This window comes from Salminus brasiliensis, chromosome 9 (assembly GCF_030463535.1).
Source record: "Salminus brasiliensis chromosome 9, fSalBra1.hap2, whole genome shotgun sequence".
Taxonomy (NCBI): Eukaryota; Metazoa; Chordata; class Actinopteri; order Characiformes; family Bryconidae; genus Salminus; species Salminus brasiliensis.
Genome location: NC_132886.1, coordinates 4292722 through 4319143, shown reverse-complemented (window position 1 = coordinate 4319143; position 26422 = coordinate 4292722). Strand labels below are relative to the sequence as shown.

The window sequence follows — 26422 nt, the reverse complement described above, 5'->3', positions numbered from 1 at the left end:
CCCCCCCCCAGCCATAGTGGTAGCGCATTACACCGCGGTGCCAGTCGGAGGGGATGTTTTTAAGGGGGCGGTACATGAACACATACAGATTAACAGAATTATTGACAATTGAAATGATCAGCATGGGCGAGATTTTGTCGATTCGAGGTTCTGAAGATTAATTTAACTCTCTCTCTCTCTCTGGTATCTTTGCATAACGTCTGCGTTCCTTCATGAAGGTCATTTTCACCCCGCCCCCCTTTTAGCTCTGTGTGTGTGTTCATGTGTGTTTATCAGCACTTCATTTGGTAATTGAAGTGGAGTTGTTGTGCGGGTGGGCTGTAAATCAGGGGTGTCAGTCAGCTCCTTAGAGCTTTGTGTCTCATTTCAATCAAACGCGAGTGTTCCATAAAGGGCCTCTCACGCCCTCTTACACCAGCTGGGACGCCGAACACTACCCCGGGGTTGCCCTTATTAGCTTTCGTAGGGGCACCCCACCGCCTTCTTCCATTCTGTTACTATTGTTCATTTAACCCTTACAAGCCTGGAGTCATTAGCATCATTGCGCTGTTTGATTCATTTGTACATAAACATGAACCTATTGCCACCATGCTGCCTAATGCCAGGCCAGGCCAGGCCAGGCGGGGGCTAGAGGGGTAATAAAGACCCCCCAGGTTTGAGCTGTCTGCGGATACAGTCAAATCCTCACAGCAATGCTTTTTCACAATCTAGTCGAAAGCCGCCTTCTTCCCTGGACAGTAGAGAGACTCTGTTACTCTGTTACAGTTACTAATACCCTCGATTTCAGAAGAAGCAATGAATCAGCAGGTGTCCAAATACTTCTTTTTTTTTTTTTTTTTTTTTTTTTTTATGTGGTCAGTCAGTTGCCCCAGAGTTCATAGCTGCAGTAAACCATGACTTAACTAAAAATGACCAAGAACGTCCAGATGTTGAGCATAAACTTAGTGTGGTTCTCCATCACTGAGGTTCTCCAAAGTTCTCCTCTCTCATGGAGTCTAGTATTATTTAGAGTTCTCCTCAGATCAACACCTGGTTTGGGGGTAAATCAGGGCTTAATGATGGTGGTAAATCAGGTGAGCTGCTGCTGCTGATGATGGAATTGACGCTGTGCTGGCTGGACTGGGGGGGCGGTGGGGTGTCCAGGAGAACCCTGGAGGAACCGAGCTCTGTTCTTTAGACAAGATCTCACTACTTTCTTTCTTCAGAATGAAAAGCTCTTGTTTCTCCTTTTTACTGGATCTATGTTCAGCTGCTTTATCTGTTCTGAGATCTGGAGCTTCTACAGTAAAACTCTCTCACTGCTGAGAGACTCTAGGGTCTAGAAGAATGGGTTTAAGGGCCTCAAACCTATACAGTGCTGTATATCTGCTGGAATGTGGTCCTGCTCTGCTAATTGAGGTCTTTGTGTCCTCCTTTTGTGTTCCCTCTTCTTTCCTTTGTTGCGTTTTGTCTTCATTTACCACGCCGGCGCTACTGAGCTCTGAGAAAGGTGTAAACTGTGGTGTTTGAGTGTGTGGTTTAGAGTGTGTGTACACGCCGTTCTCCCCTTTCTCTGGAGTTAATCGCTCGTGCTCGCCCCTCTTTACCTCCCTTTCTTTCCCTTGGCACTAAAAGCACGTGCGAGTCAGCGCTGCGTTTCCTCTCACCTAGGTGTGATGTGTCTGGGCCGCTGTGTTTGAGCGGCTGCTGGATTGCGGCTTGGCTTTCAGCAGGGCTGTGTGCCTCTGCGGTCAGGCTCGCTCCCTCAGCCCTGCATTGTCCCTCTCTGCTGCTCATTAACTTAAATAGGGCCCTCGCAGGAAACCGCAGCCTGTTTATGACCCTGCAGCAGGTCACTGCCTCACTAATGGACGGTGGCTCGCCTAAATAAAGCTTAACAGCTCCTTTAATTCCTGCCGCGGTGGAGCAGTGGGGCGAGCCGAGAGCAGCATTCACTGATCTGTTTGTTTTTCCACCTCTCTCAGTCCTCCAGTTCAGTTAGTTGAGGCGGTTTAAGGGAGCTGTGTCCTCCTGAACGTCGCTGTCTTCAGTAAAATCTTACAGTACTGTTGAATACAGCTGCTGTACTGAGATATATCATTTTTCTGGAATGTTGAGGTATGGTTCAGCTCCTCCCCCCAATGACTGCATAGATTATATATGTCGTATATATAGTCAGTGGTTAAGCTCCTCCTCCCAATGACTGTATAGATCATATATATCAAATATGTAGTCAGCGGTTACCCCCCCCCTCCCCCCAATGACTGTATATATCGTATGTAATCATATACAGTCAATGGTTAAGCTCCTCCTCTAATGACTGTATAGATTATAAAATATACAGTCAGTGGTTAAGCTCCTCCTCCAATGACTGTATAGATCATATATATCAAATATGTAGTCAGCGGTTAATTCCCCCCCCAATGACTGTATATATCGTATATAATCATATACAGTCAATGGTTAAGCTCCTCCTCTAATGACTGTATAGATTATAATATATATATATATATATATATATTAAATATACAGTCAGTGGTTAAGCTCCTCCTCCAATGACTGTATAGATCATATATATCAAATATATAGTCAGCGGTTCATCTCCTCCCCCAATGACTGTATATATTGTATATAATCATATACAGTCAATGGTTAAGCTCCTCCTCCAGTGTATATATATCCTCTCTCTCTCTCTCTCTCTCTCTATATATATATATATATATATATATATATATATATATATATATATATATATGTGTCAATGCTTCAGCTCCTATCCCCAGTGACTGTATATCATGTACGGTCAGCAGTTCAGCTCTGTAGATCATATATACACTCAGTGGTTCAGCTGGAACACTCTCTACTGTAGCCTCTCGCTCTTGCTCATGGTTTTTTGTTACAGTGGAGGTTCTTGAGGAGAGCTCAGAGCTCCACTCTGCTGCTGCTGCTACTTCCATTGTTTTGCTGCTGATCGATTAATCCACAGGTCTCCCAGTGGGCCCCATCCAGAGTAGTCTACTGCAGGTGCTGAAGGGTTGTTTAAAAAGCTGTGCAAGAGCTGTTTCAATGAGCCAGAGCTGGGCTTCATGGATGTGTTCATCATTGTTCTGAAAACTTAAGTATTAATCATTTGATCAGCTGCTAAAAGCACTAATATTTGGAAGTTGTTGATGCCTGTGCCAAGAAAGCATCATATGGTCACCTTGTAGTTGGTAGATACTAATTACCATTTTATTTCCTCATCAACTCCATGAATGAGAGGGTGAAGTTTCCCAATTTATACTTGTTTTATCTGCATTTTGAATTTATTTTCTTACTTGTTATGTGCTGATTTGTCCTCCCCAGGCTCCTGTACAGCTTGGCCTTCAACGCACGCTTCCTCAGACACTTGTGGCACTTAATAACGTCCATGAGGACCAAAATGATCACCGGGTGAGTTCTCCACTCGCCTCTTAGCTCCAGTGCAACACTAAGAAAAGCCAAACCTCAGACGCTGAGCATGTCTTGACTGGTTGATCATATTTCAGAGTACAATCTGAAAACTCCTAAAACTGGAGGAAGTTCCGAGCTCTTCCTTCTCAGTGCTGATTTTGCTCCATGCATTCTGCAGGTCGTTGGTTCCTCTGCTGCAGCTGATGTCCCGTGGATCTCCCATGTCTGCTGAGGACTCCAGCAGGATCATTCCTCTCTTCTACCTGTTTAGCTCTCTCTTCAGCCACTCGCTCATCTCCATCCACGACACTGAGTTCTTCGGAGGCTCCTTGGACGGTACCAGACACATATCTACGCACATATGCAGATTCATTTAATTTAATCCATCACTGTGTTCATCATTAGAACATCTCCAAAGTTCTCCTCTCTCATGAAGTCTAGTATTATTTAGAGTTCTCCTCAGATCAACACCTGGTTTGGTGGTAAATCAGGGCTTAATGATGGTAAATCAGGTGAGCTGCTTCTGCTGCTGCTGTTGATGGAGTTGAACACATCCTCCACGCTGTGCTGGCTGGACTGGGGGGCGTCCAGGAGAACCCTGGAGGAACCGAGCTCTGTTCTTCAGACTAGCTCACCGACAAGATCTCACTACTTTCTTTCTTCAGAATGAGAAGCTCTTGTTTCTCCTTTTTACTGGATTCATGTTCAGCTGCTTTATCTGTTCTGATCAGATCTGGAGCTTCTCCAGTAAAACTCTCTCACTGCTGAGAGACAGGGGTTAGATTTTTGGGATTAGGGGCCTAAACCATCTGAGCCTGGTTTATAGTTTAAATACACGTTCAGAAGAACTCTCTTCTTTCAGTCTAATTTATTTCGGTAATATTTCTTGTTGCAGGTCAGAGGCAGCCCTCGATGATGCCCTTCTCTCTCTCAGAGCTGGTGACGCTGTCTCGCTGTCTGCGGGACGCGTGTCTGGGCATCATTAAGCTGGCCTACCCCGAGACCAAGAGTGAGCACAGGGAGGAGTATGCCGCCGCCTTCCGCAGCGTCGGGGTCAAGACCAACAGCCAGGTCCAGCAGCGCATTCAGGCCCAGCAGAAACGCTGGGTCCAGCTGTTTAAGGTGAGGCCAGACTTCAGGGGCCTAGTGTTCTAGTGGTCTAGCACCTCTGCTGGCTGGTTAGGGTATGACATGTAGCTCTGCCCAGCCCCCATGTTGCAAGGACAACAACAGCCCATCTTCAGTATCTCCAGATTCCAGCAGTCAGTTCTCCCTGTGCTGATATTGGCCCATTTTTCATTTCATTAATTAACCCTTACTCTGCTATAGCGTAAGTAGGCAGGGCTACACTTAAAAATGAGGTGATTGACAGACAGACAGCCTTGGCTGGTGTCCTTTGTCTTCAGTACATGGAGGAGCTGAGCTGTAGAGGAACTTCCATAAGCTGCACTTTTACTGGTGGAGCGTCCGTCCACTTACCGGACAAACTGGGAATCCTGAGGGAAATCCGCTCTGCTTCTGCACTGGAAGCTCAATGAAGACGGTCTGAGACACTAAGGGGGCGGGTCTACCCAATGAGCCACCTCTGGTCTCTACTGCCCAGTCTCTGGCTGCAGAATTGACGACATGGTGGACAGTTTTGGCTTCATTTTTGTAGAACGGAAGGGAATGGATCCAAAGCGTCCATTTTTTTTTACAGTCAACATGTTGAACCATGAGACCCTACCTAGTATTAGTATAATAAATTGCTATCCTGTGTAATTGATCACGATAATAATAAATATCAATATATTGCCCAGCCATAATAGCTGATGGGTTCATCAGTCGAGACCTGCCCCGCATGTGGCTGGGTCGTCTTCTACTGCAAAGTGCCATTAGCTTAATTATCACCACACTCTCATGTTAAACCATCGGCTGCGTAAAACATTGCCTCAGTCTTTGGTAACGTCACGCTCGGGACGACCGGGCTAACGCGATCAGTGCTGATGATGTCTTTGAGGGTGTGATTGGTGGAGTTGGAGGTTAATGAGGTGGTGTGTTTGTTCACGCGTGGGTTGAGGGCATCAGCACTGCTCGCTCAGGCAGGCACTGAGACCACCAGCTCAGGAAACGAGGAGATGTTTACTGTGTCTGAGGTAGCGGGGTAATGGTCAGTGGTCTTGCTCAGGTTGTCTGTTTACAGCACAGATGGTCATTTCTGTCTGTCCGTCCTCAAAACGGTCTGTCTGAAACTGGGCAGAATTTTCAGAACCTCTGAAGGTTGTAATGAAATAAATATCCAGGACTGTCCAAATGTTTGTGGACACTCCTTCTAATGAATGCATTTAGCTACTTTAAGTCAGCCACTTATTGCTGACACAGCTTGTCTAGTCCCTGTCGAGAGGTACGGCCAATAGAATAGGACTCTCTGCAGCAGATAATAAACATGATCCTAATGGCACCATGCTGCCTAATACCAGTCCAGGCGTGGGCTAGAGGGGGATAAAGCTCCCCGGCAATGAGCTGTGGAGCAGTGGAAGAACGGTGTTCTCTGGAATGATTGTTCAGTTGTTCATTTGGGGACAAAAAGGTTGGGCGGTGATCATCATCCTTCTCTCTTTTCTATCTCTTTCTCTCTCTCTCTCTCTCTCTCTCTCTCTCTCTTTTCTATCTCTATCTCTCTCTCTCTTCTCTCTCTATCTCTCTCTCTTCTCTATCTCTCTCTCTCTCTCTCTCTCTCTCTCTCTGTCTCTTTATCTCTCTGTGTGTCTCTTTCTCTCTCTCTCTCTTTTCTATCTCTTTCTCTCTCTCTCTCTCTTTCTCTCTCTCTCTCTCTCTCTCTCTCTTTTCTATCTCTTTATCTCTCTCTCTCTTCTCTATCTCTATCTCTCTCTCTCTTCTCTATCTCTCTCTCTCTCTCTCTGTCTCTTTATCTCTCTGTGTGTCTCTTTCTCTCTCTCTCTCTTTTCTATCTCTTTCTCTCTCTCTCTCTCTCTTTTCTATCTCTTTATCTCTCTCTCTCTTCTCTATCTCTATCTCTCTCTCTCTTCTCTATCTCTTTCTCTCTCTCTATCTCTCTCCTCTATCTCTCTCTCTCTCTCTCTCTCTCTCTCTCTCTGTCTCTTTATCTCTCTGTGTGTCTCTTTCTCTCTCTCTCTCTTTTCTATCTCTTTCTCTCTCTCTCTCTCTTTCTCTCTCTCTCTCTCTCTCTCTTTTCTATCTCTTTATCTCTCTCTCTCTTCTCTATCTCTATCTCTCTCTCTCTTTATCTCTCTCTCTCTCTCTCTGTCTCTTTATCTCTCTGTGTGTCTCTTTCTCTCTCTCTCTCTTTTCTATCTCTTTCTCTCTCTCTCTCTCTCTTTTCTATCTCTTTATCTCTCTCTCTCTTCTCTATCTCTATCTCTCTCTCTCTTCTCTATCTCTTTATCTCTCTCTCCTCTATCTCTCTCTTTTTTATATCTCTTTATCTCTCTCTCCTCTATCTCTCTCTTTTTTATATCTCTTTATCTCTCTCTTTCTCTCTTAGCAGAGTTGACTGGTTCAGTAATAAAAAAAAGCTAAAATTATAAGAATATAAAAATTGCTTAAGAATAAAGACAAAAATATAGAATCTGGATATAGCAGCAAGATACAGATTAAGATAAAAGAGTGTGGTGGAGTGTGAGGAGTGTGAGTGTGTGTTGGGGGGAGGGGGGGTGCTCTTTCTCCTCTGTCCTCTCCTCAGGCCGCGGTGCAGTTGAGGCAGCGGGGGGTGATTTCCTATAAAAGATGGCATGGGCGGCCTCCTGTCAGACGAAACGAGCTGTTAAAGCAGTGAGCAGCACAAACGCATTTTCCAAATTGAAGGCGGGATTTACAGTCGGCTGGACCACCGCTGACCCCGCCCACGCTAATGTTTGCCTCGGGCCCTCGGCTGTCCCTCCGCCGTGTTTTATCACCCCTATTGTCCGGCTATCCATTTAATTGAAAGAAGTTAATTGAATGAAAATGATCAACTAAGCTTGTATTAATATTGCTAATGGAAGGTTTCCTCTTGGCTGTGTTTGGAGAACGGTGACACGGCTGGAGTTTGGGAGAGGCCCGTTACGGCCTGCACTTAACCTGATGGGCTAATTAACAGGCGCTCATTCTTCCCCACCGCCCGCGTTTCCCCCGCCGATGAGCCCCCTCTCCTCTGGAAGTTGATCAGCGACAGCGTTCTGCACTTTCCCTTATTGCCACCGTTTAGCCGCTGGATTGATCGCCGTCCTCTAGGAGCGGCCAGAACTCGCTGCGTCTCGGTCGGTCATGTGGGGAAACGATGGGGTTTGGGCGGGGGGGTGGTGAGGCTAGTAACCGCTCGAGAGGTCGCTCAGTGTATCTGGATATTTATACCAGTCCACTGTTGGTGTGTTCACTCACTAATAGAACTGAAGGAGCCTGAATGAACTGCAGAACTGACTAAATGAATGAATATTTTAATGGTTTCAAAGCAGTGAAATTAAATAAAGCTTCATTTCAGAGCAAAGAGAAAGAAAAATATGGAAATAAAATGATAAACGATTGCTTCCTCTTCCTCAGGTATGTTCAGTCTCCATGCATAAAGGTCCTGAGCTTCAGCTTTTAACCCTAAAACCAGCTGTTAAAGATTATCTGTACAGATTATTTCAACAGCACTCACGTCATTAGGACATCACAGCTGCTCTCCACATTGTGTAGACTCTTCATGTATAGAAATGCTCCACAATCATGTGAACATCATGTTAATGATCAGGAAAATAAATAAGTATTTTTATTGTATTATTTCTTCTCCTGGAGGAAGAGCATATTGGAGGTGCATATCCAATGCTGCTGTCCAGTGACCCTGGAGCTGCTCTGTAAAGTGTGTGAAGAATTCTGAATGAACAAACCAATAGAAATGCTCTAAATGACAAATTACTTGGGTTAGAATATTTGTGCATCAACTTTCATTGAATTTTCATTCATTGTTGATTTTAGGTTTTTTTTTTTTTTTTTTTTTTTTGCTCCTCCTGTAAAGTTGCCATTATGGAGACACTTGGTAGTAGCATTGAGAATGCCTTTGGTGGATCTCCTATGCAAACTCTATGGTGCTCCATTCCCATCTCGCTCTGTCTCTCGCTCTGTCTCTCGCTCTGTCTCTCGCTCTGTCTCTCGCTCTGTCTCTCGCTCTGTCTCTCGCTCTGTCTCTCTCACTGTCTCTCTCACTGTCTCTCTCACTGTCCCTCTCACTGTCTCTCTGTCTCTCTCTCTGTCTCTCTCTCTCTGTCTGTCTCTCTCTCTCTCTCTCTCTCTCTCTCTCTCTCTCTCTCTCTCTCTCTCTCAGCAGGATCAGGAAAAAGCTAAAAGAGCTAAAATGATAGGAATATAAAAATTACTTAAATAATACAAAATAGAGGTTATAGATATAGAAGCAAAATACAGATTAATATAAAAAACAAACTAAAATTAGAGGAACAAAACAGAAGAATATTGAGAAATAAGGATTTCAAAGAGAAATCCTTATTTCTCTTTGAGAGATACAAATATGTAGAGCTAGATACAAATACAAATATGTAGAGCTACGACATGCAGTAATAATACAAGAAAATATATATATAAAATATATGTGTGTGTATATATATATATGTATATATATATATATATATATATATATATATATATATATATATATATATATATATATGATATAATTATTTTCTCTAAGGAAAAGAAATATGTAAAGAGAAGAGATCTAAACACAAAGACAAAGATATAGAAAAATAAAATTATGTAGACCTAAGAGAGATAAGAGGATATTGAGGGGGAAAAAGATTAAATTATAAGAATATAAAAATATATATTTTTTTAATATTAAAATATATAAATATAGAGAGATGAGTTACAGATATATGGAGCTAAGAAATATATAGAGATAAAAAACATAACATAAAGACATGTAGACATATTAAAAATAGAGATAATAAAAGTTGGAAAATATATTGAGCAGAAATGTAATAGAGCTATAAATGTGAAATAAAAAATGTAGGTAAGAGAATAAAATAAAAACATATGGAGATACGAGTTAGTAGCATTGACAGTCTCTTTGGTGGATCTCCTATGCAAACTCTGGCACTCCATTCCCATCTCTCTCTCTCTCTCTCTCTCTCTCTCTCTCTCTCTCTCTCTCTCTCTCTCAGTGTCAGCAGTCTGTGGCTAATTAGCAGAGTTGACTGGTTCACGACGGCGTATCCGTCTTCTCCAGCCACCGGCAACCGGCCAGTAATGACCCTAATGCTGTCCTTCACACAGCCCAGTTTAAACAGTGTGTATGAGCGTAAACAGTGAATTGATGTGTGTGCGTTTCTTCAGGTCTTGGTCAGGTTTGGTCAGCGTGGTGCCGTCTGTTGTTGAACGAAGTCCTTTCAGAGGCTTTAGAACCTCAGGGAAATGTGAGTTTGTGTGAAGTGGAGATCGTCTTGTGTTTCAGGTGATCACGAACCTGGTGAAGATGCTGAAGGCGCGAGACATCAGGAGGCCATTCTGCCCTGGGGGTCACTGGTTGTCTGAAGAGGTCAACATCCGGGCTGATAAGGTGCTTCTTAGTCCCACACGTGTCTGTCTGGATCTGTTCTGATCCAGTGAGGCAGTGGGGCGGCTTATTTTACACTGGAGGTTTGAGTGAAGAGAGCTGAACTGATCTGAGATCAGTAAGCTTATGAAATGGGTTGGGATTTTTGCTAGTGGAAATGTATACTTCCGTCAGTGGGTGCGCAGTGCAGCTAGTGGGAAGCAACACAGTTCAGTCAAAATGCTCACACACACACACACACACACACACACACATATATATATATATATATATATAGGGTGTGCAATACAGTTGAAAATATTTGGAAAGCACATAATGAAACATTACATTCTGGCAATAACTATTTTTATATTTCCTGATTTTTTTAAGATTTTTTCAATGTTTTTTTTGTAAGATAAAAAAGAGAAAATGCAAAATGAATAAAAAATGAAATTAAGCAATATAGAGAAAAAAAAATATTGAGAAGTAAGGATTATGGAGATACAAATATGTAGAGAATACATATACAGCGATAATACAAGAAAATAAATATATAGAGATAAAAATATGTAAAAATAAGTAATAAAAACAAAATATATTTGAAAATAAAAATGTGTAGATGTAAGAGAGACATGAAAAGATATGAAGGAAAACATAAATATAACAATATAAAATTACTAAAGAATAAAGACACAAATAGAGAATCTAGCAAGATACAGATGAGGAAAAATAAAGATTAAAAAATAGGACATAAAAATATGTAGAGATATAGAGATAAACATAGGAAAATAAAAATGTAGACCCAAGACAGATATAGAGATGACAATATAAGTAAATACATTGAGCATAAATGTAATAAACAAATATATACGTATAAGAAAATACAAATATGTAAAGATGACAAAAGATCTAAACAAAGAACATAAAAATATGTAGACATAAGAGAGATCAGATGATATTGAGAGAACAAGAGATAAAAATATAAGAATATAAAAATAGAGAATATACATATAGATATAGAAGCAAGATATAGATTAAGAAAAAAAGAGATATATAGAGCTAAGAAATATATAGAAATAAAAAGAGCATAAACATGTAGACATGAAAAATAGAGAGGTAGTAAAAGTAGGAAAATAATAATGACACGAGAGATACAAAGAACAATATAAGTAAATATATTGAGCATAAATTTAATACATAGAGATATAAATGTAAACAAAATATAGTATATTATTGTAGTATATTATACTAATAAATATATTAGAGAATCAAATGCAAAACATAGAAATAAATAGTATAGCAGTATTATCTAGTTGTTATCTAGAAAGTGGGATGTATTAAATGTACTGTGTGAAAGTGAGTGTATGCTTGTGCAGTTTGATTATTTTATGAAGCTGTGCAGTTCGGACAGGATATCGTATATATTATAATGTAATATAGGTCATTGTGTCTTTGGTAACTAAATAAGCTTCAAATTTTAGAAATATTTTCTGTAGAGAAACTTGGTTTTGATTGAATAACCTTTTTTTTGTTTGCTTTTTTAAACCAGGTGACCCAGCTGTATGTCCCCTCTGCTAGACACGTATGGAGGAGCAGGCGGATGGGTCGTATCGGACCTCTTCAGTCCACGTTGGATGGTGAGATGTGTTAACTAACCTGTGTGGTCTTTATGACCAGTTATCTGGAGTACTATTGACCTAGACATATTGACGTATCGATGAACGGACACGGGTTGAATTATTGACATATTCAGGGTCAATTACTTAGCTAATCAGTTAATTAATACTAGCCATACTGTGCTCGTGCCCTCCGAGAAATACGGCCTCGTCTGAGCTCAGTGTCTTCACACAGGAGAGATCAGAAATCAGAAAATTATTCATTAGTAGATCCCATTCTCACTGATTCGCTTCAGCGGCATTCCTACTGTGTAAGTGTGTGTGTGTGTCTGTGTGTGTGGTGTGAAAACCAACCAATAACAGCGTCCTGTGCTTTACTCTGGGGCATAAGCGCTTGAGAATTCAATTAGCCTAAGGCAAGTCACATCTGGCCCCCTTGTTTGTCCGGACCCCTTTCATTTCCCTAAATGGACGTTTGCTTTGGTGACGAATGGCCCTCGTATTGACCACGCCGCGCCATAATTCTCTCCCCGAGATGGCGTGTTGATGGCTGCATCAGAGAGCGAGCGAGAGGGAGGATTGACTAATTGAGCAGAATAATTGCGCTGTACGAGCAGCATGCCGGACAAATGATGCCACTCCGCTGCTGTTCCGGCACTTTCTATCCCCGGCCGCCGCTCGAAACGTCTTAAGGACGGAGTTTTAATCCAAAACAAACGTCCCCGTAATGGCCGGAGGAGACAGGTGGACGGACGGAGGGCTGCCGAGTTAATTAAAAGCGGTTGGCCGGCCGAGAGAGACGCGGGCTTGAGCGGTCTTTAATGGGGACGCTCTGTAAATACTGGATCCGCGCAAGCTGCTGGTGTTTAAGCGTACACACCTAAATGAGCTCTTTTGGTGCTTTCAGTGTTTAGGACTATTAAATGGTCCATGATGGACTAATTGTGCCGATGAGACCCTGATAAGTGCCCAATAAGCAATTCAGAGGTATCAGCATTAGCCCACTCATCAGTTGAGGCCCGATATTGCACCACAGCAGCGTTCTCTAGCAGTTCTACCTTCAACCAGCAGCTTCAGGACCATGCTGATGCCCCACTGACCGTAACAGGGGGAGAACGGCGGCTCCATCATTCCCACTCCGGGCCGGAACGATGCTGTTACTGCACTACTGAGCTGCAGGAGGAAAACCTCTCTCCAGAAACGTTCAAGTACCTCAATATCCACAGTCAGACTTTGCAGGACCTTCAAGGAACCTTCTAAAAAATCCTTTTCCTCAAGTTCCTCAATTTCAGATTTAAGGAACATTTACTTCTAACAGTGCAGAACTCCGTAACGCTGTGGATTTGTACAATACTTCGGTGTAAAGTCCTGTAGGATTACCCTACCGCCTCAGTCCACATGCTTCTCAACCTAATTCTTTCAGCTTGTCCAGAAATGCATGTGTACTGCGGTCCATGAGGGGGCGCTCAAAACGTGATCCCTTTTTTCCAGCAGTGGAGTGAAAGTGAATTACACTCCGTAACTGCAGGGGGAGCTCAGGAGTAAAAAATACCAGTTCTCTGGACCTTAATTTTACAAAGGCTTTCTACTAGATTCTGGAGGAGCATTGCTGAGAGAATTTGATTGCATTCAGCGACAAGAACGATCAACCACCCCAACTTATCCCATCTAAAAAGTACTGAATGGAGCTCCGCCATCCATCATTCCAGAGAACACAGTTCTTCAACTGCTCCACAGCTCAATGCTGGGGGGCTTTGTACCCCCTTTACCATCTACTAGCCCACGCCTGGCATTAGGCGGCATAATGCTAATAGGTTCATGTATGTTTATCTGCTCCTGAAGGGAGTCCTATTCTATTGGCAGTACTTCTCCTTACAAGGACTCAACAAGCTCGACAGCAATGGTTGCAACTTAAAATAGCTGAATGCATTGATTAGAAGGGGTGTCCACAAATATATGGACATGATGGGTTAGTTGATGCAGGGTGAGATCAGGGGTGGATGTCATGTTCTACTACAGTTAATAAAATGCTGCTGGTTTTCTCCCACAGTTGGGCTGGAGCCTCCGCCACTGTCCGTGTCCGAGGAGAGACACCTGGCCATCCTCACGGAGCTGCCTTTCGTCGTGCCCTTTGAGGAAAGAGTCAAGGTACGAGTGGACCTTTTGATCTTCATTAAGATGATCAAAACAAATCTCTAAACGACTAAAATACAAAGGTGTATAGGACTAAGTGCAGAAGTTGGGTTACATTTACATTTCCATTTACATTTACGGCATTTAGCAGACGCTCTTATCCAGAGCGACTTACAAAGTGCTTTGCTATTTACCCAAGAAAAGCCTCAGCTAGTTAGAATAGGCTAATAATTCAAAAGATACCTCTAAGCTTAGACATTACTAAACACAATACAATAAGGCGACCATAGAACTATTCGTCCAAGTACTCCCTGAAGAGGTGGGTCTTCAGTCTGCGTTTGAAGAAAGCGAGCGACTCGGCCGTTCGGACACCCAGGGGCAGCTCGTTCCACCACTTTGGTGCCAGGACAGAAAAAAGCCTGGACGCTTGTCTTCCGCGGATTTTGAGGGATGGCGGGTCAAGCCAAACCGTACTTGAAGCTCGAAGGGCTCTTGGTGCGGATCGGCTTTTGACCATTGCCATCAGATACGGAGGGGCTGGTCCGTTCTTGGCTTTGTAGGCCAGCGTCAGGGTTTTAAATCTGATGCGGGCAGCTACAGGAAGCCAGTGGAGAGAACGCAGCAGTGGAGTGACATGGCTAAATTTTGGGACATTGAAGACGACCCGTGCCGCTGCATTCTGGATGAGTTGCACAGAGGGAGACCAGCCAGAAGAGAGTTGCAGTAGTCAAGTCTGAAGTGACGAGAGACTGAACAAGCACCTGGGCGACTCTCTAGAGAGGAAGGGTCGAATTCTCCGGATGTTGTACAGGAGAAATCTGCAGGACCGAGTTACATTTGCAACATGACTTGAGAACGATAACTGATCATCCATCACTACACCAAGGCTTCAGGCTTCAGTAGAGGGAGTGACCACTGAGTTCTCAAAGGTGATGGCACACTTCTAGCTGGCCTGAAACTACACCTGAATCAGCACCTCAATCAACTAGTGAGCACCAAGCTTCTATGTTAATCTTAAGACAAGAGTGTTAACAGAATCTAGTTAGAAGTATATTTAAAACCAGCCTACCTTACAAGCTAAAGATGACCCCAAGTAAGGGTTGAGTTGGTGAGCCTCGGCTGTTTCACGAAGTCGATCAATGGACAAAAGTATTGGGACACCTGCTTATTCATTGTTTCTTCTGACATCACGGCTATTAAAAAGAGTGTATCCTGCTTTCGGAGCCACTGTGAAGGAGTGGTATTTTGAAAGGCAGAGTGCCTAGGAGTGTTGTTTTAGTGATTTATGATGGGTAATCAGTTCTGCTGAAGGACCTTTTTGTTTTGACCGTGGCTGTGAGCCTTTTTCATCTCCGTTTAAGAGCTGCCACTTTTGTTCTCATTTAACTCAAGAAATACTTAATCTAATAACCCTATTTGAATTCAGCATCTGAGGTTTTTGCGCAACTGCAACCTCCATGATGAGCTTTAATTGAAGTCTGTGCAGAAGAAGTCCATTAGACCACAAGCTGGTGCCCCCCCCCTCATCATAACGCAAATAATAAAGCATCCAGTCCCGAGAGCTTAGCGTGAAGATGGTCCGTTTTTACTTTAAGCTAAGCTAAGACGTGTACAGTTACGACTTACAGAAGAGCTTCACTATCACTCAGAAAACACTCTTAGCTAGTTTGTTTCAGCCAGAATCCAGAAGATCCTCTAATCTTAGACTTTACTAAATACAGACGTCGGTCTGGAGACCCCAAAAGACCTCGATAATGACATCATTTCGGACGAAGAGGACTTGCTTATTGCCCAAAACCTCAAAGTGCACTTCGGACGTTCCCCTGGGGAGATGCAGGGCTATTACTGAGGTTTTGCCATCATGTATGAGGTGTAGCTAGAGCTGAGCAATATGACGATATTTTATCGTATTGTGATAAATTTTGTTATGGTGATACAATAAGCTTTTCTAAGCATATGGAGGAGACTGTTAGTACTTAATAAACATCTACTGATCAGCTGCAGGTTTCATTACTAACAGTGTAATCAGACTGGGTTAATTAGATGAAGAGCAGCAGATGCTGAATACAGAAACCGATACATGAGCGTTGCGTATCGGCCGATATCTGATCGATACAGATCTGATACTATTGTTGAACTATTAAATCTTATTCAGTTAAGACATTAGGATTGACTTAAACATTACTTTTCTAACTCTGCAAAACAAACTAGAAATAATGAACACAGATATTAATGAACCAAATTTCTGATAATTTGTCACTAAAATATAAATATAATATCTGTGCTGGACCTCGGCACAGTGCTGTCTGGGCTCAGGACCTTTACTCTGAAATTGGAAGTCTATGAGACTAAAGAGGGGCGAGCAGCCCCTTCTTTCTCAGTTCTCCTTATATGGAAAACGAGCTGGATTACTCACTGATAGTTAGATAATGACAGGTAGAGAGTAGAGCTGAGCAATATGACTATATTTTATTGTATTGTGATAAATTTTGTTATGGTGATAGACAATAAGCTTTTCTAAGAATATGGAGGAGACTGTTAGTGTAATAAACACTGATCAGCTGCAGGTTTCATTACTAACAGTGTAATTAGACTATATTAGTTTATAAGAATCTGTCGCTACTGATGTCTTTAGTCTGTGATTTATTTGATGTATAGGGATAAATATCGTGTATTGCGGAAAAAAGTCTTTAAATATCATGATGTAGCATTTTTACCATATCGTCCAGCCCTAGGTGAAGCTAACCTTTTTAAAAAAAAAAAAAAAAAAAAAAAAAGCTGGTGGTGCTGCTCTGGTGCAGTTTGTGTAAAGAATATAAACCCAGGCTTGTCTTCATTATCTAGTCTTTCTTTGTCGAGTTTGATCCACTGGAGGAGGAGCTCTGATGCACATGCTCGGTGCCTAAATCCAGTTTTTCAGTGAAAAACGGCAGGTAATCCAGGCTGGATGGGAGCCCCCCCCAAAAAAAAATTTTAGGGCTTAAACCATGCAAGCGTTCCTCATTCAACGTTATTCTAATAATGAAGATCAGCTGTTGTGTTTGGTGGTGTTGGACCGGTGTGCCACGGTCAGATGTTCCTCAGAGCATCCTAAAAACGGCTGCCTGCGTTAGGGTGTTGGGCTCGGGTGTGCTCTGGCCCTTGGAGGGTGGTGCCAAGCAGCCAGCAGAGGGCGTAGTGGAGTCTAGAAAAAGGAATTTCCCAGCGTTGATGACTACATGCACTTCTACCCTTCATGCATGAGCTGAAAATAAGCCCCACAGTTATCGGTTGTGATGATCAGCCATGATTTCAATATCAGACTGATAATAGTAATACTGTCCCAGCCACTGAAGCCGACCATTTCTACTCAAACAGATTTAAAAAATGAGGTATTTTTATAAATTAATCTCAATAAACAGCTGCTGTATTTACATGATTCCTCCTCCACTGTCTTATTGTGTTCATGTCCCTCTTCTGTTTGCTGCTGTAGATCTTCCAGAGACTGATCTACGCTGACAAGCGCGATGTGCAGGGAGACGGGCCTTTCTTGGATGGCATCAACGTTACCATCCGGCGGAACTATATCTACGAAGATGCGTACGATAAGCTGTCTCCCGAGAACGGTGCGGACTTCCTGATCGTGACCCTCATCTGATTTAGGATGCAGTGTCATAAAAACACAGACTACACAGCTTTAGGCTTAGACTTTTGAGAGGGTACAAGAAGCAGGCTGTGAAATGCGGTTGGCATCTAACCTGAAGTACAGAAAATAAGCATAAGGACACTCTGTTTAATAATATTTAATTTAATGGACGTACCGATCATTGATTTTCTTGCAAACAATATCTATAGATGAACTATATGGACAAAAGTATTGGGACACCTGCTTATTCATTGTTTCTTCTGAAAGCACGGCTATTAAAAAGAGTGTATCCTGCTTTCGGAGCCACTGTGAAGGAGTGGTATTTTGAAAGGCAGTGTTGTTTTAGTGATGCATGATGGGTAATCAGTTCTGGTGAAGGATCTTTTTGTTTTGACCGTGGCTGTGAGCCTTTTTCATCTCAGTTTAAGAGCCTATTTAAGAGCCTAGGGACACTATTTGAATTCAGCTTCTGAGGTTTTTGCGCAACTGCAACCTCAACCATGAGCTTTAATCAAAGTCTCTGTAGAAGAAGTCAATTAGCCATAGCTGGTACCCCCCTCCCCCTTCCTCCTCCCTTTCTTATCTAATAATTGTAATTATTATTATTATTTTTTAACAATGTAAAATCTGTGTTTCAGAGCCGGATCTGAAGAAGCGAATCCGCGTCCACCTCCTCAACGCCCACGGCCTGGATGAAGCAGGGATTGACGGCGGCGGGATATTCCGCGAGTTTCTGAGTGAGCTGTTGAAGTCGGGCTTTAACCCCAACCAGGGCTTCTTCAGGACCACCAACGAAGGGCTGCTGTACCCAAGTCCCACTGCGGAGATGCTCATCGGGGAGAGCTTCACTCGACATTACTACTTCCTGGGACGGATACTTGGCAAGGTATGTCTGTGGGGAGGGTGGAACTCCAGACGGGCTTTGGGCAAGTGGTGTGCCTAGTTCTGGTTCTGGAGGGTCTCAGTCCAGTTTGCTGAATTATCTGCTCAAACGCACCCGATTCTCTTACTTTACTCAAAATCTGTGTAGATCAAGGCTTCCCGAACTTCTCAGATCATTATCAGACTATTGGTGGTCCTCCAAGAGTGGGATTAGATGCCCCTGTGGTTTCTGTGGTCTCATTTTCTTATCTGATAGAATTGGGAAACGTCAGTCTGGACGTACTGCATCATGCATGGCGTAATTATGTACCCCTGATGTCCATGATGCTTCATTTGATGCTTCAAAAGGGACGTCAAACCTTTGTCAGCATGACTAGCAGTAACCGAAAGCTGACGTTCATACACTGCTAATCTCTGTAGGATGTTATTTTGAAATATGCCTTTAAGCAGGAGTATCGGTCCTCCTATCCGAGTCCAGGTGAGCTGCCGGTGATAAGGCACAGTCCGATGTTGACCTGCTCCTCTGACTGTTATTATTACAGTAGAAGACCAAGAAATGAGCGACTGATTCTGAATAGATGGGGGAGTCGGCTGTAGCCGTGCAGAAGAGTCAATATTGCCTTTGGTCTAGACTGACTTTCAGCAACGTCTTAGATATGATTTTTACTTCCTTCAGTGAAACTGCGTCCAATCTCTCACACTTTCTATTGACGTGTGACCATTAAAATCGGATTCTGAGAAGGGAGAGGCACTGAGAGAGGAGTTGTTTGCCTCATTTTTTAGTTAAACATGTATTGTTAATGAAAATCTGCTGCTGCAATAGGTCCTACCTTCTGTGTGTGTTTTTAAACTGACCAGCTGACAGCCTGTACCTCTGCTTCTGGTCCTAATCTCACCGCTCCGTAAACCCAAACCCGCCACGTACAGAACAGCGGGCTTCGCTTTCTAACAACGATCTGCCTGTTTTCACATTTCTATTGTAAAAAGTGCAACCGGATGTCTTCCGTAGTTTTAGTATGCTCCTCTCCTCTCAAAGCTGGTGCTCTCATGTTAAAGTTTGGTTGCCTGTTAGAATTGAACTAGTTGATGAGTGATTTTTATATTTAAGGACATATTAGAATGTCAAAAATTGGCTTATTGTCAGTAAATTCACAGATGTGGTATTTAATGTAATAATGTCTGTGTGTGTGTGTATAAGATAAGATAAGATAAGATAGTCCTTTATTAGTCCCGCAGTGGGGAAATTCACAAAAAAAGCTCAGAAGTGAGCAGGAGCTGCTGCAACAGGCTGCCACCTCCGCGGCGCCATCTTGGCGTATGTATGTGTATATATATATAATATATATTGTGTGTGTGTATATATATATATATATATATATATATATATATATATATATATATATATATGTGTGTGTATTGTAAAATAACTGTAATATTTAATCTCTTGTATGAGCTTAGATTTTGTAATTAGATACATCAGACATCAGAGGTGTAAAAATCAGTTAGAAAATGTAAACTGTATAAAAAAATGTATAGTGTAAAAACACTGTAGAAATGTTTGTATCGGCAGGTTAATCTAAGAAGAGATATCTATATATTTAAAGTGACTGATATTAACCGTAGCATCGATATATAAAGATATATTATGTTTATTTATTTTTTAATCGAGTACTTCTACTTCTTAAAAGTGGCACCTCTGACGTCAGATATCAAACATAGGTGGACTATTGGACTGCTTCTTCTGGGCTCAGTGAGATATTGTGATATAGTGATATATATATATATATATAGATAGATATATAGATAGATAGATAGATGTCTGTCTGTCTGTCGCTCTGCGCATATATGTTGATCTTGGATCGATGATTGGGGCCGAAGGTCATTTTCAATTAGCAGTCCGAATCTAAGTGCTCGGTTAACGGACGGGACCGAAACGCATTTATTTATGAGGTCACAGCAGTTGAAAGTCGGGCGTATTTGTGGCCTTCTGACCCGAGCAGGTTCGCCCCGGGTGAGCTTTCCGTCAGCGTGGAGCGATTCCACGGGTTCACTGCACGGTTCGCAGTTCGAGCACCAGCAAAGAAAACAGCAGAGTTCTCACTCTTCTCAACCAGTTGATCGAATACCTTTTTTGTTCCTGAAGCACCCCCCACCCCCACATCCCTGTCCCATCCCGTCTCGCCCCGTCTCGCCCCGCACTGTGCCTGCATATCTAATCACTATTGTTTTGGCTGCGTCCAAGTGCTGGGATTTATTAGCCCCTAATGTTTTTAAAGTTTCTTTAATGCGCCCGCCTCGTTTGTTTATGTGGAAATGCAGCGGGTGGAGGGGGGATGGTGTGAGGGAAGGTGAAATGACCTCACACCACAAGCCCCCCACTCCTCAATTACGCCCCTCCATTAGCCGATGGTTCTCCGGCCGTGTTTGCGTAGCCGCCTGCTCGCTAAATCGGCTGGCGTCATAAATAAGCCAAACCCGGCCCACCGGTAATAGAGATTTGATCTGTTTTACAGTCGCCACCATCAACACCGCTTCTGACGAGGCGATTCGGACCACTTATTAGAGAGCCACACATACCCCCACCCACCCCCACCCACACATACACATACATGCATACCTTTTACCGGGGAGCAGACGTGGCCTGTGAGAAATGGGCCCCCTCCGCCCATCGTATTCCATTCGCTTGCCCTGTTCCCCACTAATGGCTCAGGCAATTAAGATGAGGAGATTAATTTGAATTTGACTTTCAATTAACCCTCTTCCTCTCTCCATAAATACGCTGCGGAGTGGCAGGGGGAGTGGGCTATTGATATTTGTTTAGTGCCGTTATAAAGGCTGCTGACATAGATTACAATTACATCACTGTTGCTGCATCGTACACACTCCCCACACTCGCCACACACACCTTCGTTATACTAATTAATGATTAGGGTCTGTTGGTGCTGCTGGGGGTAATGCGATACGGACGCGTTAGGCTGTGATGGACCTCTGGAAAGTGAATTACAATCAGCCATCGACCCTGTTTATTAACCCACCGTGGTGGAAGCAGACGGCCCACTTAAAGGTAACGTCATAACGTCATAGCTTTCACATACACTGCGTATGTCCAAATGTTTGTGGACACCACCTACTGATTTTAAGTTGCAGTAATTTTAAGACACAACTTGTCTAGTCCCTGTAGAGAAGTGCTGGCAGTAGAAGTAGAGGACTCTCTGCAGGAGGGCTGGGCGATTATGGTAAAAATGCTACATCACAAGGTTTAAAGACTTTTTTCGCGATACACGATATTTATCACGATACGTTTAATACTGAAAACTAAAAACATCAGTAGCAGCAGATTCTTATAAGCTACTATTCAGATCCCCTCCTGTACTGAATACAGTGATTTCTACTCAACATCTGCTGCTCTTTATCTGATTAACCCATTAGTCTAATCACACTGTTAGTAATGAAACCTGCAGCTGATCAGTGTTTATTACACTAACAGTCTCCTCCATATGATTAGAGAAGCTTATTGTGTATCACCATAACTAAATTTATCACAATATGATAAAATATCGTCATATTGCTCAGCTCTACCCTCGACCTGTCATTATCTAACTATCAGTGAGTAATCCAGCTCATCTTCCATATAAGGAGAACCGAGAAAGGAGGGGCTGCTCGCTCCTCTTTAGTCTCATAGACTTCCAGTTTCAGAGTAAAGGTCCTGAGCCCAGACAGCACTGTGCCGAGGTCCAGCACAGATATTATATTTATATTTTAGTGACAAATTATCAGAAATTGGGTTCATTTAATATCTGTTCATTATTTCTAGTTTGTTTTACAGAGTTAGGAAAGTAATGTTTAAGTCAATCCTGATGTCTTAACTGAATAAGATTTAATAGTTCAACAATAGTATCAGATCTGTATCGATCAGATATCAGCCGATACGCAACGCTCACGTATCGGTTTCTGTATTCAGCATCTGCTGCTCTTCATCTAATTAACCCAGTCTGATTACACTGTTAGTAATGAAACCTGCAGCTGATCAGTGTTTATTAAGCACTAACAGTCTCCTCAATGTGCTTAATAAAGATTATTGTATCACCATAACAAAATGTATCACGAGACGATAAAATATCGTCGTATTGCCCAGCTCTACTCTGCAGGAGCAGATGATGATGATAAATATGAGCCTATTGGCGCCATGCCTTATAATGCCAGGCTTGGGCTAGAGGGGTATGGAGCCCCCCAGATTTATGGACATGTGGACCTGGACTTACTTTATACTGTGGAACTGTAGATACCTGGAATTTCAGCTAGTAAAAAAGTAATTGTAGGTAAAATGTAATTACAGATAAAAGGGAGAGAATATGAAATTCCATGTAAATCAATGGTAGAACTATAGATAACTAGTCAGGAATGACTTTATAGATCTGATATTATAACTAGTAAATATTTCACAGCTGATCTTTGAAATGCATTACACAGATCTTGACTTTTCGCTGGTAATTAGGTGGTAATTAGGACGTCTATCTAACCCTATAACTACTGAGAAATCGATACGTCGTCAACGTCAGCGACGTTCTGATTAAAATACATTTCCAGAATACTTTGCATTTCAAAAGTGATAATGAAGTAGATCATTATATTATGTCATTTATTATTCATAATTATAATTAAACTACTTTTTGCTGTAGTTTACAAAACAGAAACTGACACAAACCTACGTTAACGTCTTAGAAAAGCTTATTCCAACAACTTTCTGGGCTGAAATCACACTAAAATGGACAAAGGCAGTCTTTATGACGGCAGACGGGTTGTTGGAATGAGCTCGTGTACGTTTTTCAGATTATATAGATTATAGGCGTCATGTTTGTTATAGACTAGAGTAAACCAAAGCTAACCGCTGCTACGTACCATACCAACTCATCGGCTGACTGCCTGAGCGGCATTGTTTGTCTAGGGAAGCAAAAATCGTCAGCATAAGAGAATGAGCGGGTCAATGGAAGTCAATGTAAAGTCATTTGGGGCATTTCTATTGGTTCATTCATTATAAATGTCAAGAGTTTTGAGTCACACTGATGATATGCAAGTTAAAGAAATGGATTTGCGACATATTTAATGGACACATCCCCCCAACCCCTTTAGTTTACTGACTAAATGGTTGCCTTTTTTTTTTTTTTTTTTTTTTTTTTTAGACTAATGTAGCTAACAAGTAAGTGAAACCTATATTGCCCCAAATTAGCATAGTGCTAACAAAGGGCCCTATCTTACACTGGCACAATGCGATGCTCGTTGCTATCTTACACCCCGTCAACAGTCTGTTTCCACTGCTTCCACCTGCATCATTTAAACAGAATATCTCTATATATCTCTACGGGCGCGGTGGTCTCCTGTACAGCGAAATGTGTCCTCCGTATTTAACCCATCTGTAGTAGTGAACACACACACACACACATGTTAGGGGCAGTGAGTACACACACACCCAGAGCGGTGGGCAGCCAACTCCAGCACCCAGGGAGCAGAGAGGGTAAAGGGCCTTGCTCAAGGGCCCAACAGTGGCAGCTTGCTGAGCCTGGGAATCGAACCCACAACCCTGTTAACGATATCCTGACGCTCTAACCGCTGAGCCTCCACTACCCCCTGTGACAACACCTGAGCTCTCCTTGGAAATCAGTAGCTGTCCCTAACCATGTGACCTAGCTTTCCTTACATCTGGCCTACCGATCATTTTCAGGCCCATTCAAGCCCAGTTAGAGCTCATTAGAGCTAATTGGGGCCAGTGGTAAAGACTTATCCGATGTGTCCGGGCCTAAACCCTGACTCGCCAAACGTTCTCCCTCCTGTTCTAGATATAATTATAGCTGTTGTTGTTGTTGTTGTTTTTTTCTTTTTTTCTTTTCTTTTCAAACTCCGCCTACTTTTTCTGCTCTGTATTTGACTTCCATACTTTGCAGGGAAAAGTTTCTCTCCGGGGGGTGGCGACAGCCAGGAAAGAGAAGGTCACGGGTTGACTGATGGCCTTTGAAAAGCGTTATATTTTTTATTGATTCTTAATGTTGTAAATTAACAAATTTATTTGGCAGCAAACAGAAGGCAGGCGCTTAAGTTGTTGGCGTTTAAACTCCCCTGATGGCGCCGCGATTTGCATTAATTACCCTGCCACTGCACTCACTGATATTAAAAGGCGCGGCCGTCATTAATCCTTTTTTTATCCTGAGTCATTTTGGCACAATTTCTGGCAATAAACAGCAATAAATAACCCAGAGGCCCGAAGAACAGCCGCCACTTTTGCCTCCATATTCTTATTGCTGCTTGTTCCCGGTAGCTCGGTTATTGATAGGTTTCAAGGGGGTCTCACGTCGCATATGTCGCCGCTCCGGTTCGGGCTAAGTGGATTATTTTGCATAAGAAATGCGGGCTGTTTTTTTTTTTGGGTGGGGGAAGTCGCACGATTAACCTGTGTTTAGAAAAATGCCCTGATTTATGAGCCGCCTGTGTGTTTTAGATGCGTGCATTATGGAGATTTGGGAAATTTATAATCCATTTAGTTGATGCGGCCGAGGGGGTTAGTGCAATCCTTTATACGAGGTCTGTATATTTTAATGTCCTGAAATGGGCTTTTTTCAGGACTATTCCAGTACATTAGCTTTGTGTCTTTATGCCCTGCCTCAACTGGCGGGTGGCGTCTCAGGTCAAGGTCAGGATTGACGCTGGTGAAGTTCGAGACTGCTGAATTTGTGCTGGGCTACAGCTGGGGGAGTGTGGATTAGCATAGTGATCTTGGCTTCGATAAGAGTTCTGTGTGAGAAAAGACAGTTGGATGTCATCACTATCATGTAGAAACCTTGTATCTCCTAAACAGCAGCATAAGAGAAAGACACGGTCAATGGAAGTCAGTGTAAAGTCATTTGGGGGCATTTCTATTGGCTCATTCATCATGAATTTCAAGCTTTTTGAGTCACACTGATGATATGCAAGTTAAAGAAATGGATCTGTGGCATATTTAATGGACACAGCCCCCCCAACCCCTTTAGGCTAATGTAGCTAACAAGTAATTGAAACCTATATTGCCCCAAATTAGCATACTGCTAATAAAGGGCCCTTTCTTACACTGCACATTGCGATGCTCATTGCTATCTTACACCCCGTCAGCAGTCTATTTTCACAGCTTCCTCCTGCGTTGTTCAAACAGCAGAGCTGCTTGTGAATATCTCTACACTGATGGGCGCGGAGCTGGTCAAGTTGGTTAAACTGGTTGGCCAGCATAGATTACTTAAGGCGTTTGATTTTGGTCATGCTGGTCAAGCAACTGGAGGTTTAGCTTGGTCAGCTTGGTTAAAGCAAGAACACAACATGCAGGACCTGGGTATCCGGTCATCGTAGGGTATGTTTTTGTCCAGATGAGCAGCTTATCAACTACCTTGACCATCTGAAACCATCTTCTGTTGGGCAGAATCACATTTTGACCGAAGGCTGCAAGTTTACAGACATTTCAAGATGCCTGACCGCTTAAAATAACAGCGTCAGAAACCACATGATCCATAAATCCACTGGAGATCCAGGGATCAAGTTAATAATAATTATAATTTTATTATTTTATTTTTTCAATAATTGCTCTTTGGCTGTAAAGAAGATGCTTGAGATCACAATTTCGGGCATAAGCTTCCATTACGTGTTGGCTGCATTAGCCTCATAACGCCAGTATATGACTAAAGAAGCCGAACTTCAGACACCAAACATGTCTTGATTGTCTGTCTCTCTCTCTCTCTCTCTCTCTCTCTCTCTCTCTCTCTCTCTCTCTCTCTCTCTCTCTCTCTGTGTCATTTCAGGCCCTGTATGAGAACATGTTAGTGGAGCTGCCGTTTGCTAGTTTCTTCCTGTCTAAACTGCTGGGTACCAGTGCTGATGTGGACATCCACCACCTGGCCTCTCTGGACCCAGAGGTGTACCGGAACCTCCTGTTCCTGAAGAGCTATGAGGGTGACGTCGAGGACCTGGGGCTGAACTTCACTGTCGTCAACAACGACCTGGGAGAAGCTCAGGTTAGGAGGTGGACAGTCTCTGACCACCCTCGGGCACAGTCACGTCATCAGTGACCACTTCTATCCTCTGCTTCTTGCTCAGTCTTGGTCGTTTTGTCTCCCTCTCTCCCTCTCTCTCTCCCTCTCTCCCTCTCTCTCTCCCTCTCTCTCTCTCTCTCTCCCTCTCTCTCTCCCTCTCTCTCTCTCTCCCTTTTTATCGTTA

General features: G+C 42.8%; 1 protein-coding gene across 2 annotated transcripts in view; it reads left to right on the top strand.

The window, feature by feature from the left end:
• Positions 1 to 26422, top strand: part of ube3c (ubiquitin protein ligase E3C) — a 54688-nt gene that overhangs the window by 19235 nt on the left and 9031 nt on the right. For both annotated transcript variants that reach the window (XM_072687192.1, XM_072687191.1), the window contains exons 12-20: positions 3325 to 3411; positions 3590 to 3747; positions 4307 to 4533; positions 9857 to 9961; positions 11487 to 11574; positions 13604 to 13701; positions 17159 to 17291; positions 17950 to 18197; positions 26008 to 26220. In XM_072687192.1, the coding sequence (XP_072543293.1) occupies positions 3325 to 3411; positions 3590 to 3747; positions 4307 to 4533; positions 9857 to 9961; positions 11487 to 11574; positions 13604 to 13701; positions 17159 to 17291; positions 17950 to 18197; positions 26008 to 26220 (1357 nt within the window). The remainder of the gene's footprint in view (positions 1 to 3324; positions 3412 to 3589; positions 3748 to 4306; positions 4534 to 9856; positions 9962 to 11486; positions 11575 to 13603; positions 13702 to 17158; positions 17292 to 17949; positions 18198 to 26007; positions 26221 to 26422) is intronic.